Source organism: Typopeltis vanoorti, chromosome 26, assembly GCF_054136105.1.
Source record: "Typopeltis vanoorti isolate ZY-2024b chromosome 26, IOZ_Tvanoo_1.0, whole genome shotgun sequence".
Lineage (NCBI taxonomy): Eukaryota > Metazoa > Arthropoda > Arachnida > Uropygi > Thelyphonidae > Typopeltis > Typopeltis vanoorti.
Window position 1 is genome coordinate 7799174 of NC_143574.1, and position 12987 is coordinate 7812160.

A 12987-nucleotide genomic window follows, 5' to 3' on the forward strand; every position below is an offset into this window, starting at 1 on the left:
ACTTTATACGGGACAATAGGTATATATGACTTCTGCATTACTTCAACCTTGGTATCTCTCCTGGATCTGGCTCCCACTGAGGAGACTTCACTAAAGGTTGAAACTGGTCTGGGTAGTGGTCCTTCCCATGGATTATACATAGCATTATACATATCCAAGGAGGTTGGGGGGGGTGCTTTGCATTATGGGATACATACTAAGCAAGTGATATGAAGTCCTTAGCATCTATATATAAGTAACTTAGATGTCGATGTATTTCACATGCAAAACATTGTTCTGCTTCCATGGGAAAAGGATTCAAACCAAGTATATAATTTCTTGCTATCTTTAACTTATTCAGTAAGATCAGTGAACTGTGTTATTTTATGTTAGTGAATAGTATTGTTCACTTTGATTGGAGAAGTAATAGGTAATAGTTGAGTGAGCTACGGTATAGTTGTAGTTAGATTTTTCCTCTTAAATTAATTCTCTGCTATTGTATGTTATAAAGTCTTGTTTGTTTTTTGTTGATAACAAATATATAATTTTCAGTAATTGGTCGTGGTGGTGAGCAAATTACTAGATTACAAGCTGACTCTGGTTGTAAAGTTCAAATGGCACCAGACAGTGGTGGAGCTCCAGACAGAGCATGCACATTAACAGGTTCAAGGCAGGCAGTTGCGTAAGTTGTGTTTGTTTGTTTTTTTTCATATGATTCACTATTTATTTTACCTGAAATGCTAGCTGCTGTTACATGTATTGTAACAGCAGCTAGCATTTGTTACATGTATTGTGTTCAAGTTATAAATTAGTTCTAGCTAATCTTGTAATAATTTTGTTCATGATTAAGGCCTTACTTTGACTTTGGAATGTTATTAACACAGAATATGCATTATATCCTTAGTGCATTCAGGCACAAGTAATAACATGCAGACAACAACCATTTGAATTGAAATCAAAGGAAACTGTTTTATTTTTCACTCAAGCTAAAATAGCCTTTACAGCAAGCTTTGTTATAATAAACACATTTTTGAAGGAGTGACATTTGTTGCAAATGAGAGAAATTTACTAAGAGCTTTATTTTTAATTATAGTGTTTTTTTTTTTTTTTTTATCAAGTTTAAGGAGAACATTGAGAACAATGAAGTGTAGTATTTGAATACTTAAGCATTAACTATTAGATTTCATGTTGCTTTAATAGAACACAGCACTATTAAGAATATAATAAACTGTTTAATTTCATGCAGGCTACACAAACATCTTTGAAAATCGGAGTGATACGTCTTTAAAACTAACCATTTATCACAATGTGATGAGTATCATATTACATTATATTCAAGTATGGCTTTGAAGTGCTCTTCTTCTTCTTCTTCTTTGAGTGCCATCTCCTATCGGAGGTCGGCGACCACCTTGGCAAATTTTGAGCGATTCTCAGCTATTCTGAGCAGTCTCTCAGAGTTCATACCAGTCCACTGTCTGATATCTGCCAGCCAAGATTTTCTTAGTTTTCCTTGTCCTCTTCTTCCATTTATCTTCCCCTTTATAAGCAATTGAAGTATTTATATTTTTCATTATGAAGTAGATGACCAAGATATGCAGTTTTCCTTCTTTTTATGGTATCTAAAAGTTCACGTGATTTCTCCATTTGTTCCAGTACTTCCTGATTGTACGTTTTTGCTGTCCAAGGGATTTTTAACATTCATCTGTATAACCACATCTCAAAGGCTTCAAGTTTTTTTATTGATGTTGTCTTCAAGGTCCAAGTTTCTGCACCGTACAGCAGTATAAGACCATGCATAGAATTTAACCATGCGTGCTCTAAGTTTAAGTTGCAGTTACACAGTGTTGATTTCATCAGGAGAAAATATTTTTCTTGCCATTTCAATTCTAACTTTTATTTCCATTTCAGAATTGCATTCTTCATTTAACCAGCATCCGAGATATTTAAACTTTGTCACTCTTTCTATTCGTTTCCCATTTAAAGAAAGTGATGAATTAAGAATTGGTTTCTTGCTTATGACCATGAATTTAGTTTTTGTGATATTTATTTTTAATCCCATTTTTTCACTCTCTGCATTTATTAGTTCCAAAAGATTTTGAAGAGCCTGAATATTGTCAGCCAGAAGAACTGTATCATCGGCATATCGGATGTTACTGATGATTTCACCATTTACACTAATCCCTTCCTTTCTTCCTTCCAAGACTTTTTGAAATATGGCTTCTGAGTAGATCTTAAAAAGAAGAGGTGACAGCACACATCCTTGCCTTACTCCTCATTTGATGTTAATGGAGTCTGTAATAATGTCATCAACTTGAACAGATGCCTTTTGGTTCCAATATAAGTTTTCAATGATCCTGATGTCTTTACCATCTAATCCAATTCTTTTTAATAGTACAATCATTAAATTTTAAGTGTTGAAGAAGTGTTTAAGTATTCTTACTTGGTTAGTTGATTTTATACTATTGGAAGAGAGCAGTAGCATTTCTCATTTTTCAGTTTCTAGTGGTCACGTTAGGTGGAACTAGTCAGTGCTGTGACTGATTTACTGGTTACCCTCTGCCTCTTTAAATTCTGTTTTTGTCTGGTGAAGGATTTCCAAAGCATGATTCACTTAGACCTGAATTTTCACTCTCTCTCTCTCTCTTTTTATATATATATATATATATATATATATATATATATATATATATATATATATATATATATATATATACATTTTAAAATAATTGAATGTGACATAAACTGAGAGAAAAGGAAAAAGGTTTAATAGTATCACATGACTAGTTTTGGCTTTTTACAGCCTTCTTCCGGTGGTTTTATAAAAGAAAAGAAAAAACATTAAACACTGAAGATTAAAACTGTGAACAGCACAGGAAAGTCACTATACATATTTAATGTGAAAACGTTGTAGTTAACATATTCAAAGCTGTTTCTTTGTTGGCCACATTGTTGGGTGAGTGCGTGCGTATCTAAAAACAATCTAAAAACTCACATAAGCATCTTTTTTGCTTATCCTATTATAATTACGTAATAGTAAAATAGAGGGAGTCGATAAAAAGTCAAGAAACTCTTGAAACGGTCGACGGTCAAAGAAGTTTGGCGACCCCTGGCCTAAAAGGTAAACCATAATTATATATACTATTACAACACATATTGTTTTGCTTTAGATGAATGTCTGTTCTTTGAAGATGTTCATGCAACTCATGAGATACAGGATGTCATTAGTTTATCAATTCTAACAGTATATATTTTCATCTGTTCAGTTAACTTGATGAAAAGCAATTAAGTTTTTTTTTAACAAATGGGGAACATAATTTTTAAAATTCTGTCTTTATTATTATTTTTTTTAATGCAGTGAATAAAATTTTCAAAAAATTCATTTTATTATCTGGTTTAGACATTATGCAGAATTTCAGTACTTTCAGTGTTTATATGAAATAAACAAAAATGAAGTTGCAAACCTTCTAGCATATTGATGCCATGTGTAAGTGAGAGGTTAAGGAAAAAGAAGAAATCTATTGATGTGTTTTTTGAATAACTGTTGGGCATCCTTCCATTAACTTCTTTCCCTTACACCAATGCCTGCATGTTACCAAGGATATAATGGCCTCCTACAGTTAAGATAGTGATGACACTGTTTTTTGACAAAAGAAGGCAAAAATTATAAATAATATATAATAAATAAATAATAAATAATATTTTATGTGAGTTAATAATGCTATTATAATTTTTAATTGACATTATTCATATAAGCCAAAACCTGTTTGTAAAAAAATACAGTGGAGCTCCATCATGTTCATATTTCGATTTATGATGGAGCTTCAATGTATTTTTTCTAAACAGGTTTCAATAAAGAAACAATTCAGGAAAATTGGGAGAAAGTGTTTTAAATATGGTGAAACTGATCAGCAACTGCTTGTGTTATAAAAAACTTAAATCTCCATTTTCCTTAAAGGAAAGTGGAGATTTATATATTTTGGTGGTGATGTCAGTTTTATAGGAATATTGCTTGTGAGAATAACCATAGAAGAGACAAGGCAGAAACTGAATGTACAAAAGTGATTGGAGTGATCCTATGAATGAGGGATTTATGGAGAAGTCATTTTTATTGAGGCTGTTTAGTGTGCCACTTCCAGTGTTCTAATGCTTTATAAATCCCAAATTTGTCTGCTCAGAGCTTGGACAGATTTGGATTATATAAAGTGTTAGAAGTTGTAGAGATATATAGTATTATCTTTAGTAGTAAAGGAAACCTGGTTTTTTGGAGATAAAGGGGATTATGAATATGATATATGCCAAGAAAGGGTATAAGCGAGCTTGAGTAAAGAGATCTGATCTTGGAGACCAGAGTATCAAAAAAAGTAAGGAGAGGTGTGATCTTTTATGCAAGAACTGTGAGAAAATTGTATTTTGATAGCATTAAATTTAACAAGGTTGTTTCATACCTGCTGATCTAGCATGGATGTTACCACCACTTAGGCACACTTTACCATCACAGATTTACAAATATTACAAAGCCTCTGTGTAATTATAGTAGAACATTTTCATAGTAAACAATACTGTATAAAGTAATCAAAAATGAGAAACTTATAAATAGAAAATAGTCTAACTACAATGATGTGAGAAATAAATCAGTTGATAAGGTTGAAGGGAATTTTTTTCCCTTCCACCCTTCAACCATACCACCTGAGATTAGCTCTGCTAATCTCAGGTAGTATGGTCACTTAAACAGAATGGGAAAGGAAAGCAAAACAGGTGTTCTCTGCCAGGTTGGCAGGTAAAGACCCAGAGAAGGACCAAGATATAGGTGGATTGATACAGTAAAAAGTGGCTTAGAAGATAGAAATATAAGATCTGTTAATGTTGGAGTCAACATTAACAAGTAAGAGATTGATTTGGAGGAAAATTGTAGATAGAAGTTAGTAATGATATAAGTTTTTCATGTAGTACTATCATATCCTGTATATCCCTTGAGGGTACATATCAGGAATGTGATGATGATGGGAATTTTTTTTATTGTATTGACAGATGGGAAGGTAGACTCAACAGGAATGTTATAAGAATATTAAATTTGATAGTAAAATAGGAATATAATGGTAGGAGAAGATTAGAGATGGCAGAAATACACACGCACACACCATTTTAGCTAATTCTCTTATTGCAGTTACTAATACATTTTCTCTAAAGCCTCTAGAAGCAATGCTCTTTTCAATTCACTTTTGTGAAAAATGTAAATTCAGGAATAAAAAATCATCAATCATATCAGACTGCATTTACTTGCAAATATTTGTATTTATGACATGAAAGTCTTATGCAGATGCATTTACTTTTGACTTAACTGTCACAGCAAACATATTGGAAGCAGATATTCCTAGGCAGCAGCAGATTATGAAAGTTACCTTGCTTTGTGCAGAATGTCACAAGGATATACTTTATAGGTGTTGAGGGGATTCACATATTTCCAGTGATTAACTGCGACATTGTTGCTCTGAAAAGTTTTATAATTGAATGAAATCAACATTCGTTGCTGGGTCATCTCATCCACCAATCATTGTTCACTTCTGATTGAGTGTCCATCATTGAATTGTGATAAATGGAATAAATGATTATACTTCAGTTTACTAACATGAGCCAATTCAAATATAATTCAGAATGAAATAGAAAAGTTTACATGTAATGTTAAAATGACTTTACAAATAAATATATGAATTTTAATAGGGATGGATATCAGTTTTCAAAATTACAGCACACTACAGTGGCTAATGTTTAAAGAAACAGAATTAAATAAAAATTCACTGCAATTATTCAATTGCAACGAAATATTTGAAACTCAAATTATTCATATTCTGTTTACAGACAATACCCTATCAGCATAGTATACTTGAATTTTTCCAGAACTGTAGCAAGTGTTTGTGGAGAGAAGTAAGTTGTTCTTTGTATAGAATCTACAAAGTCAGCAGCAAAAGTTTCAAACTTAAGAGTAGTTCTAGCTATGAGAAGATCATTGCCAAAATCCATTATAACTTATGTACAGTACATAAAGACCTCCTTATATAGGATACTTGGGTTTTGTCTCTTTGTAATTGCAATGAGGTTTGGGGAAAGTAATAATTAGTTTGACTAATTTCAGCAGATATTTTATAATTCATTTAAAATTATCATTGTAGTTTGATACTATAAACTTACATTTAGCACTTGTCATGAATTGTTAGCTAGTTGTATATACCTTGCTTGTTATTGGTATACTGATCTGATAGCCAGCATTATTTTATAAAAACAAATAACAAAATGCATCTACTACCACAACTGTGGAATGTCCCGTCTAGCGAACCCTGTCCTGGACATCTTGGGGAATGTACTCAGTTACTTTATCTTCACCTTTCTTATCAGAAGCCTTAAATGACTAGCCATGTTTCATCCACACATTAGAATCTCCAGTTCAATCTCACTGTAGGACATTATGTATTCAACTCATTGCATGATTGTTTCTAAGTGCATTTTGCATCAAATGTTTCCACAACTTTTTAATAACAGTTTTAATTGTCATAATGAATTATGTTTATTTTAAAAATGACTGTACTTATAGATGTAATAATATATCTTATAGATTTAATAATCTTAAAATTTACATTTCAGAAAAGCAAAAGACATGTTGAATCAGATTATTAGCCGTGGCAATGCTACCCCATTCCCTCCGGTAGATACAAATCATGTCCAAGATGGTCATACAATGTTTGAAGTTATGATTCCTGGTGGAAAAGTAGGTTTAGTCATTGGGAAGGGTGGAGAAACTATACGGAATTTGCAGGTAATTATGCTCTGTGTTTATATATATATATGTTGAACTAAACAGCTGATTTGGTTTTAAGATCACACAGATACTGTGATATACATTTGATTAAATTATTTTAGGAACGAACTGGAGTCAAAATGGTATTGATTCAAGACAGCCCTCAGCAAACTTCACATGATAAACCGTTAAGAATAACAGGGGATGCACAGAAATGTGAGGTAAATATAAAACATGAATATTATTACATGATTTTTACTTTCAGGTTCCTTTGCAAAATGAAACTTATTTCCTGATTTTGACTGTCATTTGCAGAGTCAGTATAAGATGCAGTTGGCTCTCACTATAACAGACTACTAATAGTCCTAACTAAGATGCAATAAATAGAATGTTATAGTAAAGCAATTCACTATAACCACTATACCAAACTGTTCCTGTGGTCCTTCTGAGTTTGCAATAGTGATATTCACATGCATTGGGAAGATGTTCTTTCTTTCTGTTACATGGTAGCCAGTATCTACTATATTAAAACTTATGGAAACTATTACTGTGTTTGGTAATGCAGAATCCAGATTTAGGGTACAAATAACATGAATAAAAAATATGAAGATCAGTTATCTCCATTATGAGGTGTAACATTCACACTCAGGATGGAATTAAATGGATTAACTTGTATTATTGTAACTACATCTCAGAGCCAGAGTAGATATAATTTTAAAGAGAAATATTGTGTAGATTAGATCATTCATCTAATTCCTTATATGTTCTGTATGGAGGAGGGTGTACAAGATAATATAATAGTACTACATGAAATGTTATTATTCATTATATTTTATTATATCACTTTTATGATATATTATATCAGTCATTATATTTTGGTCTAAGGCACTTTTAACTGCATCACTCCATCTAGATCTTGGTCTTCCTCTGGGACTTTTTTCTGAATTCTTGGCATCAAAGGTAACCTGTTGTGCTAACCTCATTCTGTTTTAAGTGATCACACCACCTAAGCTTCACTCTGCTCACACATTCCTGAATTCTAGCAATACAAATCTTCTTCCTAATATTTTCATTTTAATAGGATTCTGCTATTCTTGCCATCTCTTCACTTTCCTAATTTTTCTCAGAACTAGCATATCTGTGCTTTCCAGTCTTTGATCAAGTATTTCTAATCCAGCCCCTAGATCCATTTGGTTTTTCAGTACTGTGTTGTGCACAGCTAGTTTAGTGTTTTACTTATAAATTTATTATGTTATCTCTTTCCTTTTCTCTTATGCCCTATTGTTGATAGTATTGGTTATCCAAATTATAAACTTTTTTTTTATATAAACACAGGGAAGTCTGCCTCTCATTAAAAATATTCTGGACATTAAGAACAAAAATTTGGGATCCATCTGACATCTTACATATTATTATTACTATCAGACCTTCATGGAGTGAAAAGTCATAAGAGGTCACACTTTCATGCAAAATAATCATTGAAAATCTCATGCACAATATGATCTCACTTGTTATCAGTATATAGTAAAAATACCAGTGACTTACTCAAACAGGATTTTCTGGCTCATATAGTTATTGATAAAATTCCACATCATCCCTCACAAAAATGTTGTTGAAACCTTGATAAGCAGTGCCCATAACATTTGGTCTATAGATTCTACATTAGAACAAGAACTGTACAATAAAAATACGTGGTATACATGATAAACCTCATCGCTATGGTTACTGCTATAACTTGTTTTTAGTTGCATTTCATTTGTAGCTGGTAATTTAGAAGGAGCTAGAATATCAAAAAAGTTTAGTTACACACTACCAGTGAGCACTGAGCACTTTAACAACAAATATTTAGTTGTTTGGCTTGTATCAAAGACAAACCCCTTATCTCCTTTATTTGTGTATTTGTGCCAAGTTCACTGTTAATACAACCATTTGTATTTTGATGACATGGTCTATTCGGCAGAGAATTTAATTGATGAACACCGAAACTACATTAATGATATTATGCTGCATAAATCTGGACTGGCAATTTGCAGAGTGCAGAACTAATAGGACTGCATCATATGCAGTAATAATATCAGATTAATTCAAAGAAGCAGTTTTATTTATGAAAAGTTATTCAGGGAGAGTTTGGAGGCATTTTTAAATTTGCCCTAACTTGAATTGGAATGATAGATTAATCATTCTAGAAGTTGTTAAGCTTGTGATATTGAACTACATCATTTCAGATTTTTAGGTATGTACCTCTTTACATTTATATGGATTCTAATAGTTGTGTAATTTCACTAATTCTGGCAGGTATTCAGTGATTGAAATGATAATCAGCTTGTATGAATCCTGTAATTCAAACCAGTTTTATAACTACACTGAGGTCGAATGAGTTTTTGATAATCAAATTTCTGATATGCATCCTTGGGGGAGCAGATGGCATACAGGATTTTATGATAGTATTTCATGAAGAGTTTTACAAATTTCCCATTTTCAGTAGTTTCAGATCTCTGTCTTTTAAGGCACTTATTGTTGAAGAACTATTAGATCTTTTCTTCTGGATCCTTTTCTATTATCCTGGTAAAAACATACTTGTTTTGCTAGTCTTCTCTCATTCTATTTAAGTGACTAGTATCTCAGATTATCTCTATTCACACATTCTTGAATGCTAACAATGTCACATTCTTGCTTGATATCCTCAGTTTTGATATGACACTGCCATTGCTAACATCTACTCACTTCCTTAATTTTTCTCAGAACTCTCATCTCAGGTCATTAATTATTCCATTTTTATTTGACTTCCTACTATACCAACTTTGCTGATTTTATTATCTATTTTTGTAAATAATTTGTAATTGTTACTAAACATTGTGCCTAAGTAGCTGAAATGTTTTACTTGTTTTATAGGTTTTCCATTCAGGATGCAGATGTTTTCTTCTTTTGCCAATTTTCATTGTCGTTTTGTTGCTGATTTTCATACCATATTTGTTATCACAGTTATTCAATTTAGTCAGGGAATCCTGCAGACTGGATTTATATAAGAGTATAACATCTCATAAAGTAAAGAGCTGGGATACATTTCCAGTTTTGATATATCAGGTTTAATGCAACATTTCTAATTTGACTCACATAGATGATCAACAGTGCAGATAATGTGTACCCTTGTCTCACACCTGATTTAACATCAGACCATCTTTCTGTATCTCCACTTTTAACTGTTGACTTATAACTCAAATATAAACTATATTTCATAATGCAATGCTTCATGTGGTGTAAATTGGAGCATTTTGAACAGCATTTCTCTTTGCACCCTGTCATATATGCCTTTTACATAACTGTACAAAACTTAAATACAAATCCTTCTTATATTTCCTCAATTTCTTAACTATTTGTCTTAAAGTGAAAATCTGATCTTAACAGCCTCTGTTTTTTCTATAGCCAACTTGTTCTTCTCCAAGTTTCTCTTCCATAATTTTTCCTAGCCAAATATTCTTGCATACATCTCACTAGGAACACTCAGTACTGAAATTCCTGTATAATTCTTTCATGCAGTTGTATTTCCCTATTTGTAGTTGGGTACTATGAATGTTCTACTCTGGTCATCTGAAATTCAACTTTCTGACTGGACCTGAATTATGCAGTGTAGGCACTGTAAAACTATTATACCTTCCTGTTTTGAGTATTTCATCTTCTCCACTACCTTTCCACATTTTTTCTACTTGAAGTATTGATATGCATTCCTGTTGAATGTTTCTTACTACCATGCTGTTGTTAGTTTCATTTAGCAACCTTTCAGAGTAATTATTCCAGACATTGAGAATCTCTATCTTTACTTTTCATGTCATCTGATTTCTTTTACTGAACTCTTTCCTTCATTTCTAAGCATTTTTAATGGCCTCCTAATATATTTGACACCTTCCTTATATTAATTTTCTGTGTTCTTAGCAGTCTTATCATGAATTGTTTAGCTAGTTTTACAGTCTTCTACATTTTTTTTTTGTATTCTCTCTGAGCACGTTGTCCTACATGCTATTTTTCATTTCTAAATATTTATGCCCCTGTTTAACTGTTATTAAACATTCTGTATTTTTATCTGTGAATATCTGGTATGGCATTTAATAACGAAAGTTTGGACACTTTTTAAATCTAAAGGGTTTATTAGACACAATCATGTATGATATTTAACAGTTGTGGTTCAGAGATGGGAGGGTGTATTACAAATCAAATTGGAGATTGAAAAACGGTAATGATTAATCACGGCCATGCATTTAAATTTTATACTTCTGAATATGGTTTGCACTGAAGTTACTATATATGTCACAAATACTTAAAGTTAATTCTTTTGTTTTCTATAATTTTTTAAATTATAATAAGTGATATAATTTTTATAATAATGTAGTGATGAGAATGGGTGTGTGTTTTGAACAGACACTTTAAAATTAGAATAATTTAGGATATGCTTGACTTTATTTCAGTTTGCCAAACAAATGGTTATGGACTTAATAACTGATAAAAGTGGTGGTTTTGAGGTAAGTCAAACTTGTTTGTATATAATCTGCCATTCTGTTAATAAGTATACTTGATACTTTCTGTATCATCAAAAATTCAAACTTTTCAATCCATAAAGGGTATTAAAAATTTGTTTTCTACTACAGTTTAAACCTTGGTCAGCAGTATAGTGTTATTTTCTGAGAAGAGCAAAGCATTAAAAAATAAACATTGATGGTTATGATATCACCAAATTGAGTTCTTTGAGCCAGTTATTTTATTTTTTTTAAATATGCATCGTGTAATAAAATCTATAGTAATTGAAGCTATACTAACTGCTATTATATTCTTGGTATATTTATGTCATCTCAGTCTTCTAAATCAGTACTACAACTCCATGTTGACTTGGTTATGCAATTGGATAGCAAGTCTGCTCTCTAACCAAATAGGCTGTGGATTTGAATCGCACCATGGCATGGATTGTTCTGAATGTCTTGAGGGAAATTGTGAGAACAACAAGCTAATTTCAGGCCAAATAGAGACCTGGATCAGAACTGCACTTTAACACATATAGTGAGAAATCATGGGATATAACAAGCATCTTGATCTAAGTTTTGTAGATCTGGAAAAGGCACATGACAAGGAGCAAAAAGAAAAGAGAAAATGCTATAGATGTGGTGTAATTAGAACATACAGGACAGCACATTGTATTTAAATTCTAAATCAGTAATTAGAATTGAGGAAGATATAGATAAATGGTTTGATATGGGTAAACCAGATGTAAGATAAGAATGCACATATACTGTGACTTCTCTATATAGATCCAATTCTGGAGTATATAATCATTGATAATAATGATATTCTCCTGAATAAATCCAGTATAAATGAAGTGCAGATGAATTAACTAATTGAATAACTGCTATAACAAATGGCATTAAATTCAGCAATAGAAACTCACTGTGAAAATAAGTGTGACCATTGCAAATATCAACTGCATTCTGAATGGGGAACCTGGAACCAAATAAAACATTTCAGCTATTTAGGAACAATTTGAAGATTGCATGCAGTTCAAATCTAAGTTGGGTATGTTCACTTAAACAACCTGGGAGAGGAAAAGTTGGTGAAGCATGTTTTGTGCAAGAACAGCCCAGAAAAAAGATTAACACCAAGATGTAGATGGATTAATGCACTTAGCAATGCTTTAAAAGGCTGAAATGTAAATGCTGATAGCATTGGTGATCTGATATGTATCCTCATGTAAGAAGCTGATAATAATGAAAACTTGTCTTGGCTTATTGGCTTACATTATCCTGTAAATTCAGTGAGGTTGCATATCAGAAAGTGATGCTGGTGATATACTGTTGGTGAGATGATAGCAGCAAACGAGTATTTAATTTCATTGCGACATGAAATGCAAATAAAATAAATCTGCTTCTAATAGCAAACTTTAAATTTTCTGTATATTTGTAAAAAGGAATTTCATTGTAGTGGAGATTGTGTTAGTGTTTTTAAAAGAACTACTGTCTTGCCTTTAACTTGGATATTTTTATTTAGCTAATTGTCCATTTCTCCATTTTGAATTTTGCCCACATAACTACTTGAAAGTGCCTTGAAAATAGCTTGCTGTTCTCACAATTTCCCTAAAGACATTCACAACAATCCATGCCATACCTTTCAGTCAAGATGTTCATGTTTATATTATGTAATTGTAGTGAAAAACTAAATTTCATTTTGATGTGTACACT

At 32.0% G+C, this 12987-nt stretch overlaps 1 protein-coding gene across 2 annotated transcripts in view; it reads left to right on the top strand.

The window, feature by feature from the left end:
• LOC150092300 (far upstream element-binding protein 1-like) overlaps positions 1-12987 on the top strand; it is a 176958-nt gene that overhangs the window by 55601 nt on the left and 108370 nt on the right. For both annotated transcript variants that reach the window (XM_090414931.1, XM_090414930.1), the window contains exons 6-9: positions 532-661; positions 6616-6787; positions 6892-6990; positions 11230-11283. In XM_090414931.1, the coding sequence (XP_090271057.1) occupies positions 532-661; positions 6616-6787; positions 6892-6990; positions 11230-11283 (455 nt within the window). The remainder of the gene's footprint in view (positions 1-531; positions 662-6615; positions 6788-6891; positions 6991-11229; positions 11284-12987) is intronic.